Source organism: Panthera uncia, unplaced genomic scaffold (assembly GCF_023721935.1).
Source record: "Panthera uncia isolate 11264 unplaced genomic scaffold, Puncia_PCG_1.0 HiC_scaffold_100, whole genome shotgun sequence".
Classification (NCBI taxonomy): Eukaryota; Metazoa; Chordata; class Mammalia; order Carnivora; family Felidae; genus Panthera; species Panthera uncia.
Window position 1 is genome coordinate 513 of NW_026057590.1, and position 19,245 is coordinate 19,757.

At 49.5% G+C, this 19,245-nt stretch overlaps 1 protein-coding gene across 1 annotated transcript; it reads right to left on the reverse strand.

The window, feature by feature from the left end:
• Nucleotides 1–2,755: 2,755 nt before the first annotated feature.
• On the reverse strand, nt 2,756–12,376 carry LOC125916697 (protein C19orf12 homolog). Its single transcript, XM_049623004.1, has 3 exons — nt 12,099–12,376; nt 7,193–7,362; nt 2,756–3,820 (listed from the first exon to the last, which is right to left on the reverse strand). Exons 2-3 carry the CDS (start codon nt 7,350–7,352, stop codon nt 3,555–3,557), a joined length of 426 nt encoding a protein of 141 aa, XP_049478961.1. The 5' UTR covers nt 7,353–7,362; nt 12,099–12,376; the 3' UTR covers nt 2,756–3,554.
• Nucleotides 12,377–19,245: the final 6,869 nt, after the last annotated feature.

Genomic DNA, 19,245 nt, shown 5'->3' on the forward strand with positions numbered 1-19,245 from the left:
CTGCCACCGCCCAGCCAGCTACTGCCCTGCCAGCCGCAGGGGGCCAGCCCATTGCCAGCCCTCTGCTCAGGCCGTAGGACCCGGGGGCTTTCAACACCACTTGGGAAGACGGCCACCAGGAGGTCACCCCAGCCTTGTCAACCCCACTATCAAAGAAAAACTAATCAAGCCAAGATGTCAGTAATCACTCAACAAATAAAGTTTAAGACACTTATCATCCTATTTCTGGGTGAGGATACAGTGAGATGTGCACCCCCAAACCCTGTTGTGGGGAAAGCAGATTATTAACACTATCTAGAAAGAATTTTGACAGGATATAACAGCTTTAAAAAATATTGCATACTGGGGTGCCTGGGTGGTTCAGTCTGTTGAGTGTCTGACTTTGGCTCAGGTCATGATATCACGGTCCACGAGTTCGAGCCCCGCGTCAGGCTGTGTGCTGGCAGCTCAGGGCCTGGAGCCTGCTTCGGATTCTGTGTCTCCCTCTCTCTCTGCCCCTCCCCTGCTAGTACTCTGTCTCCGTCTCTCTGTCTCAAAAATAAATAAAATTTAAAATGTAAAAAAATATATTGCATACTTAAAATTGTTTTTTTGGAGAGAGAGACAGAGAGAGAGTGTGGATGAACAAGCAGGGGAGGGGCAGAGAGAGAGAGAGAGAGAGAGAGAGAGAATCCCAAGCAGGCTCCACGCTCTGCGCAGAGCCAGATGCAGAGCTCAGTCCCACAACCCTAGGATCACAACCTGAGCCAAAATCGAGAGTTGGACACTCAACTGCCAGAGCCACTTAGGCACCCCTATTGCATACTTCTTAATACACTAATTTCACTTTGAGGAATATATCTGAAAGACTATCGTAATGTAAAATATGAAACGAATGTTAACACAAAAATGTTCACTGCAGCAATGGAAACCATACCAGGGATATGGTTAAGTGTGATGGAATGTTATACAGCCATTACATATTGACAAGGAATTTTAAATTATATCACAAATGTTACTTAATGTTAATTGGTAAAAGTGTTCAAAGAGGCCTAAACAGTAAGAACGCAAATATGGTGGAAATATGCACAGATAGCATTAAAAGGTTTGCATGAAACACACCAAATTTGTTAAGGGTGATATTCTGAGGGGTGCCTGGGTGGCTCAGTCAGTTGAGTGTCTGAATTTTTTTTTAATGTTTATTTATTTTTGCAGGAGAGAGAGTCAGAGCGTGAGCAGGGGAGGGTCAGATAGAGAGCGAGACACAGAATCTGAAGCAGCTCCAGGCTCTGAGCCATCAGCACAGAGCCCAACACGAGGCTCAAACTCACAGGCTGTGAGATCATGACCTGAGCTGAAGTTGAACGCTTAACTAACTGGCCACCCAGGCGCCCCATGAGCATCTGACTCTTAATTTTGGCTCAGGTCATGATCTCATGGGTTCCTGCGATTGAGCCCGGTATCAGGCTCTGTGCTGACATCTCAGAGCCTGCTTGGGATTCTCTCTCTCTCTCTCTCTCTCTCTCTCTCTCTCTCTCTCTCAAAATAAACAAACATTAAAAAACAAAGAGTGATAATCTAGGCGGTAAAACATCATCCTTTTCTGGATTTTTCTAAGCTTTCATCAGCAAACACTAACAAATAAAAGGAAATGAATGGTTTTAAAAGACTGTTTAAAAACAGAGTTAAGGAATACTCTGGGGAGAGGACTGGAACAGGGGTCCCTGCAAGAGGAAGGCTTGCTTTTACATTTGTACTGTCTGACATCTTCTAAGTTTTGTACCAGGCTGGTGTTACCTATTGAAAAATAAATAAATGAAGATTTTTTCATAGAAGACACAGAAATAAGAATACTAAAACCATAGGAGCCGAAAGGAAATTCTGAAGGGAAAGTGCTTTTACTTCCTATGGAAGACAGGACTCAAGGTCTGGTCTGCCCTCTTGGGCCCAAAGTCCAGTATGGGTCACTCCAGGACCTGGCTAGTCAAGGGTGACTTCATTCAGCAAGGCCTGCTCCATCTGACCCATAATTGGTCACCCAACACTTGGGCCAGTGTTTTTCCAAGGAATCAAGGCAGGCAGGCCAGAGGGGCACTTCAGTGGGCTTCACTAGGGCTTCTTACCTAGGACCCCTGTGTCCCCTGGGCCTGGGAGAGTCAGGCCCACCCAACACAGAAGTAATGCATGGGTGAGGCTTCCCCAAACTTCCCAATCACCCTCTATGAGTTAGAAGAGCCATCTAAATGGCTCCCTACCTGCACCCCATTAACTCAAACAGCACATCAATGACCAGTGGCTTAATCAGTTCCAGGGGTGTGGCCTGTGCCAGGGCACCTAACTTGTGTTAGCTGAGGCCAGCTAAAGAGCACCTTTTCTGTGAGATAAAGGCTCAATCCTTCCTTAATCAGCATGGGTTCTAATTCACCCTGAAGTTTCCTTTACACCAATGGAAGAGCTGGAACACTGGTTCTCCTTAGGAGGGCCTCCTCCGTACCCCCAGGGAGGCCCGTGCCGTTTCCCATCAGAGAGAGCCCCAAGTTGCTGTCCTGCCCAGGGCCTGGAGACCTAAGAGGCATTCTGCAGGTGCCAGGGGAGTAGGGGAGGCTCAGGGCAGGGTGCACACATGGCAGCACAGGGAGGCTGAAGCAGGAAACCTGGAAAACTGGGTCTCAAGCACTGGACTTGGGAGGCTTCTGTCATCCTTTAGAGCCACAAATCCAGCATTCCCTTGCACTCCAGGTGTTAGAAATGCTTTACACAAAATATGTGAGAAGAGGCCTGTTCAGAAAACATTTATTGCAATTTGATAACACCTAGTCAAGTTACGGTTCCGAAAACAAAGTGAATATAGTATTAAGGGAGAATTTAGGGTGGACGCATTTCCTAGATTCTATCAATTCAGAAAGAGCAACACTTTTTACTGAAAGTACTTAATTTGAAAAGCAAACCTCAAGAACTACCACGACTTTTCAGATGGGGAGAGTAAGCCCCTGGGACGGTGAGAGCCCAGGTATGCCACGTGGGAGAAGGGCTGGGGGCCTTGATGTTGTGGCTTCACTCAACATGCCGACCGCCCCTCCGTGGAAGGGACACTTGGAAGTCACTGGCCAGGGAAGGGGCACATGAGGGAAATGTGATTCCCTCATGGGCCAGCTCCCAGGTCCTGAGACCCAGGGCCCCAGGGGAGGAACAGGTCCCGTAACAGGTGCTTAGGACAGGCGTCCTCTAACAGGTGCTTAGGACAGGACTCCTTCACAGGTGGGGAGGTGGAACACAAGGGCCTTCCGCCACACTGCCTTGTGAGTAACAGTGGACCCGGAAAGCTGTCACTGATGTCGCTCTTCACCAGCCTTCCAGCCACAGGGTGGTCAGTGCATATTAGTGCGCGCAACCCCAAAACACGACATCTTCATAAATAATCTCCAGAGCATGATACCGCGCCGCAGTAACCTCTCCAGCAGCTTTCATTCCACGCAAGGTAACACACTGATGATGTGGGGCTTTCCCAAACCCCCTGTCCCCTTCTGTGGGTCTGAATCACGTACACGAGACCCCTGCGTCCCAGGAGGAACGACCTAGTCATCGTACTGAACTTCGGCCTGGAGCTCCTTGGTGACATAGTTCACCAGCATCGCCAGCAGCTGCTGCTGCAGGGCCTCACTGCCCATGACCAGCGTGGTCAGCTGCACGGCGTCCATCCACTCCAGGTGCCTGACGATGGCGGTGGCTTGATTAAAGAGCTTTTGCTGCTCAGCGGGTGGCAGCTCCATTAGGATCTGAGGAATTGGCTTAAACTGTCCGCTTGTCATCCATGCACCTAATAGACCCCCGACGGCCCCCCCTAGAAAACAAGGGAAGGCGTAATTAGTTGGGCCGTAATCGTAAATGACGGTCTCAGGTTCTTGCAGAGAGCACGTCCACCACCATGACGAGTAGGCACATTCAGGGAGGGCCAGAACGGGCTCGGCTCTGTGCCCGCTCTACCCCACAGTGCGGGGGGCAGAGGTTTATGTGGTCTTTAGTCCATTTGGGTCCGTATAATTGACACCCAAGCATGCCCTTCCTTAAGCTCTGCACGAAGCGTCTCCCACCTCATAGCTGTGCTAACTACAATCTTTTCCAGGGGCCAAAGGCTCCCATGCTTCCCACAAAAATCTCCCTCATCTGAAAGGAGAGAGCTGGGATCAAGTGCATTTTCAAGGAGAATTATCTCAGTGGTGAGGCAGAGTTTTCTCCATTGAGTGTCTAATATGCTCTTTGCCCCTGAACTTTGGAAATTTCTAGTGAAATCATGTGCTTAAAGGACCCTGGGGATAGATAAGGAGACCTTTACTCTTGAAACAACTATTTTTAATGCAACCCCTCCAGAGCTGTATGATGATAAATATCAGATTTAACTTACTCAACTATTTCTTTTTCAGCAGACCCAAAAGGGCATAATCAGTGTTTTTAAATGTAAATTTATGATCAAATTTAAGGCGCACGATTTGGGGACTTGATGCCCTTATGTCAACGGAAAGTCCTGTCTAATCAAGTGGGATGCAGGCTTGTTACAGAAAGGCACCCTGGGGCAGAGGTCTCAAACCCTAGTGCCTCAGGGGCCAGGCAGGGGGCTGAGAGGAATGAGGAAGGCTGGGTGAGCCTGTGGGTGACAGGGAGCTGTTTCCCTGTCTAAATGGGCCATGGCCACCCCTTGCCAACCCATTGGTACTGCACAGAATGCTAGATTTGTATCTTCAAAAGGTCCCATGATTTTCAAATATCAATGATCAGGCATTTAAAATATGCAGCCCAGCTAGCTGGACATGACAACTCTCTTCCAACGAGTAGAGCAGAGCATGGAAATGGGAAACGGTAACTTCACAGTGGAGAAACCTGGCAAATACCACCTTAACCAGGTGAGCAAGGTGGGTGTCACCAGGGAGGCCCTGTGGGTGTCACGTGTCCCTGAAATGGCACTATGAAATAGGCACACCACCTCCTTCCATGGTCCATAATCCCAGGCTAATCATGAGAAACTCATCAGGCAGACCCAAACGGAGAGGCATTCTACAAATACCTGACCAATATTCCTCAAAGCTACCCAGGCTGTGAAAGACAAGCAAAGTCTGAGAAACCGTCACAGACCAGGGGAGACTAAGGAGACATGAGGATTAAGTGCAGTGTGATATCTTGAGCTGGATTTGGGGACAGGAAAAGTTCATTAATGCAAAAACTGCCAAAATCCAAATAAAGTCTGGAGAATAGCTAATAGTCAGGTATCAGTGTTGGCTTCTTAGTTTTGACAAACGTACCATTGTAATACAAGACGTTAATGTTAGGGGAACACAAACCGGGTGAGGGATATACAGGAATTCTCTGCATGGTCCTGCCAACTTCTCTGTACATCTACTACTGCTCCCAAATAAGAGGTTTATCTGAAAGAATACAGCCCCGGGCCAGGAAGGACCCATATGTAGTCTGGACCCTACACACACGCCGTAAACCTGCACCCTCTCAAGAAGCACACCCTCCCCTGAGACAGAGACCAGGCCAACATAGAGTCCTGGAGCCTCAGCACTGCCCCTGGACAGGCTCCCCTTCTGCTCCTAAGGCAGGGAGGATTCTGGGGAGGGAAAATCAGTAATTTACAAGTTTTACTGAACTTTTCCCCATGACACCCGTGAAGTGCTTAGAGTCGACAAGAGTTGCACACATCTGCACTAAACCTTTATGAGAACATCAATATTTGATTTAGAGCAGCACTTAATGCAAAAAGTCGCCAGGAATATCGACCAGCAAATTACTAACTCTTTGGAGAAGAGAAAATTCCTTTGTTTTCTGGGTAAAATGATACTCCCGCCCACGAGCAGGGGCTGCAAGTAGCGAATCCCCCGGGTTCTCTTTGCAGACATCCTGTTCTCCACCAGCTTTTACATAATCCGAATAAAATATATGCTCCCACAATGGCATCTGAGAACAGCTATATGATAAACGATCCTATCAAGACCGCCCCTGAGTGCACTAGATGGGGTGGGACAAAGATACAGAATGTCGCTGAGGAAAGAGGCAATGGCCTGGTCTCCGCCCTCACTGGCTGCTTGTTGGATGGTGAGAAGCTGAAGTCAGGACTCACTAATTCACAGTTTGGAAAGGGAAATGGACATGTGGAAGGTCTGGGGCCACCCACATGCTGATTTACTCCCCAGTGTGATCTCAGCTTCATGAAATGTCCTCGGATATGCCCATCCTGCTATAGAAAGGCAGAACAGAGCAGGAAGCCATGCTGGGGAGCTGGGAAACAGAAGCCAACCTGGCAGACACAGTCACCTCTCCAGCCTATACTCATGTACAGACAGGATTTCCACCAGACTCTGAGCTCTCCGATGTCCCCAGCACAGCCTCCCCAGCACAAGGCAGGCATTCAGTTAAGGATTCACTGAGCCCAATGCAGCAGACCATGTCTTTAGCCAATGCTCCTATGTTTCAGGGTCCATCTGAGGCACCTCAAGGGAGGCATAATCCAGCCCCTCCTCAAGTCAGGCCCACACAGCAGCCAGCTCACTAATGCCACCCTAGCCCACAGTTCAGGCCACACAGGAATTCTTCCTTCCTATTCCTAAGCCAAAGGAAGCAACCTCATCCTATCTCCAAGGAATGATGGGAAAATCAGCCAAACCTCCATTCATTGCCAGAAACTGGCTCTCAAATAGAAGCAGGTGGCAAAAGAAAGGGGCAGGGATGGCCACTCTAGCATAGTTTATTGCTGTTTCTGCATTAGATTGTTTGCTTTCAGAATGGGGCAGTCTCTCTGAATGGGCTTATGTAAAATGGCCAGACAGCATGTGCTCCTAGCAGGTGCTCAGCAAGTCCCAGCCTCCTCCCTGGTTCCCTTCTGCAGTGATATGCAATGGTGACGGGGTTAGGAGACTATCCAAGGGACCCAGGACACCCCGATATCTTCGGACTCTAGGACACACCCCTGCGGGGAGAGGCATCCCCCAGGTCTGCATGACACATGCCATTTCCAAGAACACCCTGCACTTCTGAGACATTCACACTCAGAAGCTGCGTTTTCAATAGGATACATTATGTACACAGAGATCATTTCACAGAAGCAACTTGACTGAACATCTCACACGGGACAGAGACCTTTATGAGGTCTCCGTGGTCTCAAAGGCCTTTTTCACAACACCCACCAGGCTGGCTGCCCCTGCAAGGGATTCACGCTTACCAACAGCTAGTCCGGGTGGGCCTCCAACCAGGCCCCCGACGAAGGCCACGGCCCCTGTGACCAGGGCGCCCCTCCCAGAGTGCTTGACGGCCGCCTTCATTTTCCTCTCCTCGGAAATGGAGCAGAGCAGCTTCATGATGTCTCCTACCACGACGGGCATCTCGGCAAGCCTCAAAGGAAGGATTTCAGAGGGAGACTTTCAATGGGTGTCAGTGTATTTCCACCCAAATGTTACTCTCCCTAGAGTTTTGAGGAAGAGTCCTCATTTTTCAGTAGAGAACAGTAGCTCCACCATACGCACGACCGACAGCACTCCGTCACGTGAAAAGTTGTCACAGACAAAGCAGGGTAGCATTTAGTTAACAAGCAAACAGAATCAGCAGAATGGGTGAAAGGTCTTCTCTTCTCTCTGCTTAACTTCTGACTTAGGACAGATTAAGGAGCAACCCCAACTGCAGGCTCTACCGGTTCACCACAAGTGAGGCAAGACTGACCTCTCTTGCATCAGCGACCGTCCTGCTGGCTCAGGCATCCCCAGTGTGCAAAGCCTGGCAGGGTGCAGAAAGTCCTGGCCTCAAGTCCTCTTTTGTGTGACAGTGCAACTGAGCTCATGCCAAGCCAGTAAAGGGGAAAGTGTTGGGCTGTGAGACCACACCGGCTTTGTGCCCGCACTTGCCCGCTGCATGACCCTGAGCAGACGTCACATTCCTCACCTGTAATATGGAGACAAACCATCTACAAGCTGGATTCTTGAAAGGTATAAGTAGAATGGATGCAAAGTGGCCAGTGTGAGTCTGGAATACTGCAGGCCCTGAGACATGATGGCTCTAAATGGACATTCTGGGGGCGCCTGGGTGGCTCAGTTGGTTAAGCGTCTGACTTGGGCTCAGGTTATGATCTCACGGTTTGTGAGTTCGAGCCCCGCATCAGGCTCTGTGCTGACAGCTCAGAGCCTGGAGCCTGCTTCCCATTCTGTGTCTCCCTCTCTCTCTGCCCCTCCCCCACTTGTGCTGTGCCTCTCTCTCTCTCTCTTAAAAATAAATATAATGTAAAAAATAAATAAATGGACATTCTGTTACTGACACACACCACTCCTAAACCCAAACCAGTTCTGCATGTGGGGTATCAAAGACAGAGACAGGATGACATGGTAATATGAAACAATCGGAGAATAAAATAAACCAAAGAATTCCAGGGAGTTGCATATGTTTGGACAGAGACAGATGGGCCTTTGGAACAATGACCTTAGAAAACTTCTCTGACGTCAGGAAATTGTTTGCCATACTGGGGGAAACTGGCAGGCAGGCAGGGCAAGGGCAGGGTGGGCTCTGACCCAGGGTGGGCATGAATGGAGAGCCACTACACTGATGGGCCACCTGCCTGGGCTGGGGGCTAAAATCAAAGCGGCCCGAGCTGGTGCTTCTCCTTCCCGCTTCAGCTGAACCCAAGACTCAGTGGGCACTTCCTTTCCATCACTCCCGTTTTCACTCAGGGCTGACACATTTGCTAAAGGAATGTTGCTAAAGGAACTTGCAAAGTTTGGGGCAGACCCTGTTGCTCAATATCTTTTGGTTACATCTTCTTTTTGACCCAAGGATAATCCAGAACCAGCCTCTAATGTAAAATTACCCTCCCAATCCTGAGAGAGCAATTTGAGCCCTTAGAACGAAGTGTGTGGGCCTGCTGGATCACCACAGTCAGGTTTCAGAACTTCTGTGCAGTCCCCAGAGAGGTAAGAAGTCTCCTGTGCTCTGGTCCCTGCAATATTCTTGAGATCAGTGATTCTCCACAGTGAACAGGAACCACTGACGACCTTGCTAAGTACAGCCAGTAGGAGTGGGCTGAGATTGTGCATTTCGAACAAGCCTCCAGCTGGTCTTCTAACCCCACTTTGGACAGCAAGACCCTAAGAGAGCGTGACCCGGGACATCTGACATCTCTTACTTAGTCCTCAAGTTCAGAAACTGCAAACAAGCATCCCCCGAATGCGTCTGTTTGACCAAGTGGGGTATAGAGGCAATGAGGGGCAGGCCCTGAAGGGCCACTCGAGGGACTGGAGGAGAAGTCAGGATGCCTGTTCCTGCTTTGGCTGTGTGTGTCCTGGACCCATCAAGGCACCTCCCAGCTTCCAGGCACCTTTGCTCACTACTGGCAGCCTCTCGCAGAGTACATGCTGCCTTCTCCTCCCTGGAAGGCAGCCCACTTGAGGGTCAAGACTTGTCCACTCACAAGTGTCACAAGAGTAAAATAGCATTACAAGAGCTAAGGGACTGCACACAGCAGAAGTCACTACAACATGAGGGGATGGAGGGTGGGACTTGATTCACCCAGTAGCCATGGTCCTGTGAAGCTATGAAAACAAAATGAGTTTTATTTCAAATGCTCATTTATTTCAAATATTGATAACCAAAGGCATTTAATTTCATGGTCAAGCCTTTCAAAAAGCTAAAAACCCTCCTGTAGAACGTCTAATCATTGTATACTTTATATCTGGTTTATATCTAGCTTTTTATCAGTCAATTATGCTAGGGAAAGGGAGACAAAGCTCCCGTCCTAGGAAAGCCCCTCTGGAAGCTGCAGTGAGCTTCCCATTTCCGGGCACATGAAGACCCCAAGGGTGGTCTGCAAGGCTGGCCTCCTGGCCAGTGCACTCTGCCCAGACACCACTCCTAAAACAGGTTTTCTGCAGCATTATGATTTGCACTCTTGAAACCGTTTCTGCACAGCAAGAAAACACATGTAAACGAGGCAGGAAACAGCCACATCACGCTCTATTGTCCATCAAAAAAACCCTAGCTTCCGACCTGCTCTGATTGACTTTACATAAACCCACAGGGGCTCATAAGGCATCATTGTGCAAGTGCTGTTCTCAACCTCCACTTTGCCCAGGCAGACCAGCACAAGGCACAGGCCCAGGGCTCTGCAGAACTGGAGGACCAGCAGGTGTCACGGTGTGTGGGAGGGCAGGGGAAGAAGTGGCCCAACTCTGGCTGGGCTCAATAGCTCTACACCACAGAAAGCAGTGGCACTGTGGCTGCCTCAATCCAAGAGAAAGCTGGCTTAATTTCCTTGCAGGAATCATTTTAGAAGCTAGAGCATCAATAGACTCTTGTGGAAGAAAGGTTTGTAACCCCATCTCCTGACTCCTTGCTAAAAAGCTCAGCCTCCTGACTTCTCCAGGCTTGCCAGATTGAGGGAGGAAGCAGTCCTGCTCCTTCTCCCACTCCAAGCTTGCCTTTGTCTGTAAGCAACAGGGAAGCGAGGAAGGAGGGAGGAGGGAGGAAGAGTACTCTGATGGGGACAGACCTCAGAGAGTGGGAATGGGGCCTCCCCTCCCATATCACACCTATTTCAGAATCAGATTTGTCCACAAAACAGGTTCTGGTCACAGAAAGCCCATCTGCCAGCCACAGGGAAGGCAAATGCCAACTTGCAGCCCTGGTTTTCTCCACGCACCAGGCTGGTCTGCTGATTACAGCAAGGTTCTGGGAAAGAGGGAGATGAGCCCATCCCTGAGACTGCAGCGCGGCTTTTTGAGACGGACCAGATTGTGAGACAGGAGAGAGAGGGGGGCTTCAGCGCTAACACAGACCTCCATGCACCCTGTTTAAAAAACAAAAAACAAAAAATTAGAAAAGCAAGCCCCTAAGGACTCAGACAGAGATCTTGCTCACCTGCAATCTTCAGTACTTTCTACTCGTCTGTTGGAAGTCATCAACTTCCACTGTGTGCACTGGCTCCTGTAAACCTGGTCTTCCCACCTCTGTATGCCCTGGGGCCAGGGTTACTCCTGGATCCCAGCAGCATTGTCAGATTAGCTCATAGACTTTTTTTTTTTAATTTTTTTTTTAACGTTTATTTATTTTTGAGACAGAGAAAGACAGAGCATGAACGGGGGAGGGTCAGAGAGAGGGAGACACAGAATCCGAAACAGGCTCCAGGCTCTGAGCTGTCAGCACAGAGCCCGACGTGGGGCTCGAACTCACGGACCGCGAGATCCAGACCTGAGCCGAAGTCGGCCGCTTAACTGACTGAGCCACCCAGGCGCCCCGCCCATAGACTTTTTAAAAACTCAGCTGGTTGCCAGTATTAAGAGATCTGATTTCACATACATCTGATTTCAGATTTCTTGTAAAAAATCGAAAGAGCAGGGCGCCTGGGTGGCTCTGTGGGCAAGCGTCCAGCTCTTGACTTCGGCTGGGGTCATGATCTGGCGGTTCCTGAGTTCCAGCCCCCAGTGGGGCTTCACACTGTCAGTGCGGAGCCTGCTTGGGATTCTCTGACGCGCCCTTTCCCTCTTCCCCTCCACCGCTCATGCTCTTTCTCTTTCAAAATAAATAAATAAACTTAAAAAAAAAAAAAAAGAAAAAAAAACATCAAGAGAGCAAGCCGCCCTGGCCTATCTTCTTGTACCAAGGAGGCCAAAGCAAAGCAGGTACTGCCTTCTCTCTGTCACAGGCCCGGGGAGAGTGACCTTACCTACCTACCTACCTACCTGGCCCATGAACAGGCTGCTGTGCAGCCTCTCAAAGTCTGTTTCCTTTTTTCAAGGCTAAAGAAGCCACCTGTCCTCACCAAACTAATTCGCCCCTCCTAAATCATTGACATCCATTCGGGTCATCTCTAAACATTCCCCATAGGGCGAGTCCAGGGGTGCTGACTCACCCAGTATCCTAACTAGGACTCCATCCTGCCCCCCCCCCCCCCCCCCCCCCCCCCCGCCCACGCACCTGGGACACTGAGGAGGTCCACCGGGTTACTGAGGAGGACACATACACGTGGGTAACTGAGGAGGTCACACAAACACACAAACCCGGGTCACTGCGTGGCGCACCGCTGCGTACGAGCCCCCACCCCCAAGTCTGGCAGCCCGGGTTCTAAACCCAGCTCGGCTGCTACTGCTTACTTCTGATGTGACGTCAGCCTCTCCGTGCCTCAGTGTCTTCATATGGAAAATGAATACCCTAGCAACGTGACAGGCTAGGCCCGGCAGCCCGCAGGCCTCCCGGCCCCACCTCCTGGGCGCCCGGCCTCACCCCGCGCGACGCCGGCGCACGGAGGCCCTTCCCCCCGCTGGGAAGCGGCCCGCCGCCCGCGTCGCCGCCGGGAGCCCCAGACCCGCGCGACCCGAGTCCCGCGCCGCCGAGCGTCCCCCGGCACCCGCGGCGGCCCGGGCTCCGCCCTCCCGCCTTCCGGCTCGCCCGCAAGGGGGGCCTTCCGGCCGCCACTCACCCCGGCGCCGCGTAGCGCCGCGCTCCCGCAGCCGGCCGGGCCCAGGCTCGCCGCGGAGCCCGAGGGCGCAGGCGGCGCCCCTCCTCCTCCTCCGGGCCCAGGCCTCTGACAGGCTGGGCCGTGCAGGCTGAAGTCACCGTGGTCCCCAAGCTGCGCTCCAGCGCGTCCATCCCCTGTCCTCTACCCCAGCCCGCACACGTTTTAGATGCGCTTGGCACCTTGCAACTCCCTCAAGCCCGGAAAGGCCTCCTGGGATCCTCTTTCCCTTTGACCTTTGATTCAGGATCTCTGACCCTCAGGCCTAGGGACTATCCTCCCTCCCCTCAGCGATCATGGGAACCACGGGAAGCCCAGCAACCACGGGAAGCCAAAGGTACTAAATTAATGTTCAGTGAATGTATGGGCCAAAGTCCAACATAAGCTGGAGGCCGGTGCTGGCACCAGACGCCTCTGGGTCTGGGGGGTTGAAAGGCTAAGCGCTCGATTTACTCCCAGGGTTCCAAGGGAAGGGGACTCCAGCTTCCAGGACAAAGCTGAGGTTGGGGAGACTGTTGGGAGGGGGCAGAGGTGGGGAGGGGGTGCAGGGGATACTTTCGAGAGAGTATGGAGGAGATTCCCCCCACCCCCTCCCCCACCCCCGTGCTCCTACACACGCGCTCACAAGGGCTGGCCTTGAACCATTTCAAATCTGAAAAAGGCTCTGGTGGCTTTCCGTGGACTATACCACTTAATCCTGGCAGTAGTCCTGTCACCTAGGCATGGTTGCCACTGCCATATTACAGATAGGAGAAGCCAGGCATGGAGAGGTGGGTCTGCTCAAGGCCACCCAGGTAGGGTGTGTCAGGGTTCAGACTCTAACCTGGGTCCACCTGGCTCGAAGACCTTGCTGAACCCAGCACTTAGCCTGGCTTTCCAGGGTACTGTAGACACCCGGAGGATGGGCCTCTTTTACACGACCAGTCATCTTGTTTCCTTTTCTTCTTTTTCCTCTTTTGAGTGGGAAAGTACACACATATGCATATACCACATATATACACGCATATATACACATATAAATACCATGTATGTACACACACAGATATAAACACATATGCATATATATATATACCATATATTTAAACAGACATATATACTATAGTATATACATGCCCCAATAAGATGTTTAAAAAAAAAGGTATATATATTTGCTGACTTAAAAAAGCTGTACGTATTAAGGTATATAAGCCAACGAGTTGGGGGATAAGCATATACCTGTGAGACCACCATCACAATCTATACCATAAACATATCAAACTTCAGAAGTTTTTTCCCACTCTCTTTATTATTACTATTATCGTGTGTGTGTGTGTGTGTGTGTGTGTGTGTGTATGTGAGAGAGAGAGAGAGAGAGAGAGAGAGAGAGAGAGTTGAGAACACTTAACATAAGATTTACCCTCTTTAGTATACATTTAGTGTATGATACAATATTATCAGCTGTAGGCAGTATGCTGCATGGATTCCTAGCATGTATTTATCTTGCAGAATTGAAACTTTATACTCTATAACTATCATCATTTTTGTTACTTCCGTTTCCCTTCTGTCCTCCTGTGAGAAAGGGCCTTGAGCATTAACCAGGGTTCCCTGGCCACAGTGAAATCCATCCATTTCTGAGTAGGAGCTTTTGTTGAGTTTGGGTGACATTCAACAATGAAAGTTAACTGAGGCTAAGAATAGCTCAATCATCTCCAGGCCCCTACCTGGGGGAGATTCTCTAGTTTCTCTGCAGGCAGCTCCCTCTGGTGGCTCATTAAAGAATTGGGCTGCTGACTCCTTCCCCAGAGGTGGTAAGGGGAGTACTGGTAGGCAGGAAAGATGCTGGAAGGGAAAGAAACTTCAAGGTCAGGACCCTCTTGAGAAGAGAAGGTGAACTGTAAGAAGTCCCGCAAACATTGCACCTATCAGCAACCTGGCACCTTCATTCTGGTATGAGTGGGTGCATACACAGAAGCCCATAAATGTAACAGATGATTCCACAGTCTCATAGTGTCAGCTGGGCCTCCTGTAGAGTCGGTCCTGTGAAGGAGGTGCACAGCAGGGTCGCCATCATGGTGACTGTGCCCTGGCCCAGCATACAGATAGTGCTCTCATAATGCTTACAGTCCTAAGATCTGGCTGGGTGACCTTGGGAAAGTCATTCAACTTCTCTATGCCTCAGTTTCCTCATTTGGGAAATGACAACAATGATAGTCCCTGTCCCATAGGATACTACTGAAGAGTAAAGGAGGAAATGTATAGGGATCAAGATTATTCTCGCGAAAAACATCTCCAGAGTCCCAAATGTGAGCCTCATGTGCCCAGAGAGGCAGGAAATCTGATTCCACCCCATGCCTTCACAATCCACCATTTTCCAGAAGGGTGCAAGAATCCCAAAGCATGCTGGTCTGCATTCATAAAGCCAGCTTCAGACTATGATCCACACATTCACCAAATGTTAACTTAGCATCTTTGGCTCCCCAAGGTTGCTGGGCTGTCTCCATGACCACTGAGGGGAGGGAGAAATGTCCCTAAGCCAGAGAGTCAGAGATCCTGAATCAGGGGCCAAAGGGAGACACGATCCCCAGGAGGACTCTCTGGGCTTGAGGAAGGTGCAAGGTGCAAGGTCCATCTAAAATGGGGTAGAGGGCAAGGGATGGATGTGAAGGAGTGCAGCCTGAAGGCCATGGGGCCCCCTGAAGTCAGCACCTTTCCCCCCACCCCAACTTTTCTAGAGTTCGAGTTAGCTAGCTCCTACCTTTTATGGCTTTTTCAGGATAAAAAAAACCCAGACCCAGAGCTGGACAATTCCATATACAGGTCACACACACATAAACCCCTGCAACCTCTTAATCAAAGCATATGAGTAAACTTGATGTCATTTTGAACACTAAAATCTTACAGTGTTCTTTTTGTTTTTTATTCATTTTTAATTTTTATTTCTTATGTTTTTTAAGTGATCTCTACACCCAACATGGAGCTTGAACTCAACCCCGAGATCAAGAGTCACATGCTCCACCAACTGAGCCTTCTTTCTATTTTAGATTACCTCTAAGGAGGCTCCATAGTCTTGTGCTTAGGGATTCCCAGGGATCTTGATCCAGACTTGCAACCATAGAGCCAGGGTTTTGGGTCAGGAGGGATTCCAACCCCATATGGTGGGCCTAGGACACCCTTCCTTCCTTGGCCCTTGGGATGGAGGGGGTATCCCTTGCCCCCAGCCTTCTCCCTAAGATGCAAGCCATTCCTTTCATATGGGAAATATTCATCACACTGCTGTAGCATGTAGGGCCCTATAACAAAGCACCACAAAGTGGGTGTCTTAAAACAGAAATTTATTGTCTCCGTTTCGGAGAGCAGTCCAACGTATGGGCAGGTCCAAGCTCCCTCTGAAGTCTGTGGGGGACATCACTCCTGGCCTCTTCCCAGCTTCTGGTGTGGCTGTCAGCCCTCGGCATTCGTGGGTTTGCAGCTGTGCCCTGCATCTGTCATCACGTGGCATTCTCCCTGTGTGTCTGTGCCTGTGTCCCAACTTCCCTCTTCATATTGGATTAAAGGCCCACCCTAAAGATCTCATCTGAACTTGATGACATCTTCAAAGACTCTATTTTCAAATAAGGTCACATTTACAAGTTTCGGGGGTAGGACTACAAAGTCTTCGGGGTGACACAATTCAACGCAAAACACCAGGTATTCAACAAATGGCAGCCGTGATGATAAGCATCTGAGTACACACATGGTACATGCTGGCACAATGAAAGTAGGAGGCTCGGCCCATGCCTTGTATCACAGTTGTTGTGTGCAGAGGGACCATCAAGCTGCCTGTCTTTGGTCTTGGGGGAGCTTAATTCTGAAAGGACTGTTGTGGGCAAGGTGGTTTGGGGGCTGGTAATGGAGCTGGTCCGGAGCTTCATCACTGTGCCTCTAAATAATTAATTCATCTTCTTCCTTGGTGTTTACATCCTTCAGATATCTGTAGATGGCTATCATGTCCCTTCAGTCATCACTCAGCACCTGTCTACTTATTTGCCATGGTGCTGAGTATGTTTATTGTTGTTATTGTTGTTGTTGTTGTTGTTGTTATTTCCTCCCTGCACACTCCCTTGGTCCCTCAGCCACCATCATGGTTCTGTGAATTTCCTCCAGTTTCCAGCCCTGCAAGTGCCAAGTTACGGGGAGGGAGCATCAGAAGTCAGCAGTCAGGTGACAAGGGATGGCTCACAGGCCCTCTGGCCTCCTACTCCTCTGTAATTTTTGTCAGTTTCCCCAAAGCCACATCAAATAAATAGTCAAGCTAAGGAAAAACAGCGTGCTTACGGTGCAAATGCAGTTTCCAGACAAATCCCCTGACCCTGCTCCCATCCAGACAGTTCCCAGGTTCCTCAGCTACTAAATGAGAAGAATCCTTGCTCTCAACACCGAAGGGCTGCTGTGAGGACTTCAGGAGGAACAGAGCCAAGAGCCCCCGTGTCAACCACAAGGCTGGGAGAGCCGCAGTGCCAGCAATGCCTTCAAAAAACGATTGGATCTCTGCAGAATGTTCCAGGGGTCCGCTGCTCTAGAAGCTAGAAATTCTAAGTTAGAATTTACAAAATGAACTTGATAGAACTGAGATTCACCCTAAAATCTGTCTGTGGAAAGAATAGAGAGATGCCCTACTTCAAAATCTACCATCAGATTTTAGTTTTCCAAATAAAGTATGGAACTCAGAGCCAGGTGGGCCCTTGGAGACATGTTACAGATGGCCCCGAGGGGGCTTTGGAAGGTTATGCTGCTATAAAAGATTTGAAAAAAAAAAAAAGGCCACCTTGCCTTCTATTTCAGATCTCACTGAAGAGTTCTCTGTACCTGGAAGACTTATTTTCAGTGTGAGAAGAGTGATTTTCAATGGTTCTGTTGAACATGCAATTCTCATGCAAGTATTTCTATAATTATCCTGTTTCAGTTATAATACAGTTTCCGGAACAATAGGACTTTTATTGTATTGCCATATCTGTTATAATAGATGTTTTATTACAGAAAATGATGGTAGAGTCACTATTATGAGTCTGAAGTTTTTATTTCAAATTGCTCATAGGATGGAAATTCTTTCTCCCAAGTAGTTTTTACTTTAATGCTGCTTTTGTTGTTTTTTGGGTTTTGTTTTAAACGTTGATGTGTTTGGGCTTTTGTTCCGTGGCAGAATGTGGATGGTTTGGAGGGTTTGGGGAGGTTGTTTTGCTGCAGTACAGACTGTGACTAAGTGACCCCTGGCGTTTGTGTGTCTGTTGTCAGTTTCTGGTACACAGAGTTTCTTCAACATGTCAGATACATTGTCGTATCCACACATGCTTTAGTCTGCTCAGACTGCCGTAACAAGTTACCAAAGACTGGGGGATTTACACGACATGCCCCACAGTTCTGGAGCCTGTGAGCCCAAGATCAGGGTGCTGGGAAGGCAGGTTTCATTCAGAGATCTTTTGGTTTGCAGGCCTTCCACCTTGGCGATGGCCTCTTCTTTGTGTTTGTGGTAGGGAGCGGGGATCCAAGTCTCTGGTGTCTCTTCTTATGAGAACACTAATCCTATCACATCAGGGCTCCACCCTTAAGACCTCACTGAACCTTAATTACCTCCTTATAGGCTCCTCCCCAAAGACAGTCACACTGGGGTTTCAGGCTTCAACATGAATTGGGGGTGGGGGTAGGCACACCATTCAGTGCCTAGCACTGATTTTTTTTTATTACTGCTGAAGAAATACCTAGAGCCCTTGAATTAAATGAACCCAATAAACAATATTTTGAGAAGGAGTAAATAATGTTAGAATACAATAGAGACCTTGAAGCTTCAAGCACAGTTCAGTTAAGTAATATCCTATTTCGGATGGCAGCCCAGAGGGGAGAAGAGCGGAGGGGAGGGGGAGGCAGGACTTTTTCCTGGTTACTTCACTGGCCTCAGACCCCCAGCTGTTGGAGGCCAGGCCGGGATCTGGAAGCATGTTCATTGATTCCACCACAATGATCTTAGCTGCCAGGAAGTCACAGCCTCCAGGAAAAGGATTGTCCTCAAATCTTGGACATTAAATCTAACTTTAAGCCCAGTGGACCTCTCCACAATGAAAGGATTTAAGGACCATGAAAAGTTCCCAAATACCTACCCACAGCACTCCAGCCCTGTGAGAACCAGCTCTGAGACTAGCCACCATTTCCACACGTCCCTGGTGAAACACACTCTCAGCTTAGAGTCCAGAACTACTGATGTGGGGGACATCTCCTGGGCCCTGGGAAAAGTGGAGGCCCCCCAGTCACAGCCTTTAGAGAGAGTTCAAATCTTCTAGGCGCCCTGGTCTCCAGATGATTTCTTAGGCTCCCCAAGAAATAGAGAGGGGAAAGGACTCTCCATGGTTACACTGTTAGTCACAGAATCAGCACAAAACCCCAAACTTCCTGGCCTCTAGGCCTCTGTTCTCATGGCAGGGACAGGATGGAGGCTACTGCTGTGGAAGGTGCTGAGTGCCTTGGAAGGCAGGGAGAGGCTGAGGGGGGTAAAACAGAGAAGTTATGAATATGGAGAAAGTAAGAGAGGAGAATGGCCCTGGAATTCTCCAACACGAAAATAATCCCATAGCTGGAGCTCCCAAAAGAGGGGTGCCTTGGAATTCACAGCAGCATTGGTACTACCTGGGGTCTCAGCTTCTCCCTATCCCCATTCCTAACCCACAGCTGGCCATCCACTGCAAAATTTCAGTTGCCTTGGGGGAGCATGTGCCTGACTTCAGGATGGAAACCAGTGGAAAAAGGGATCCCATTGGCATACATTCCTTTCCGCAAGC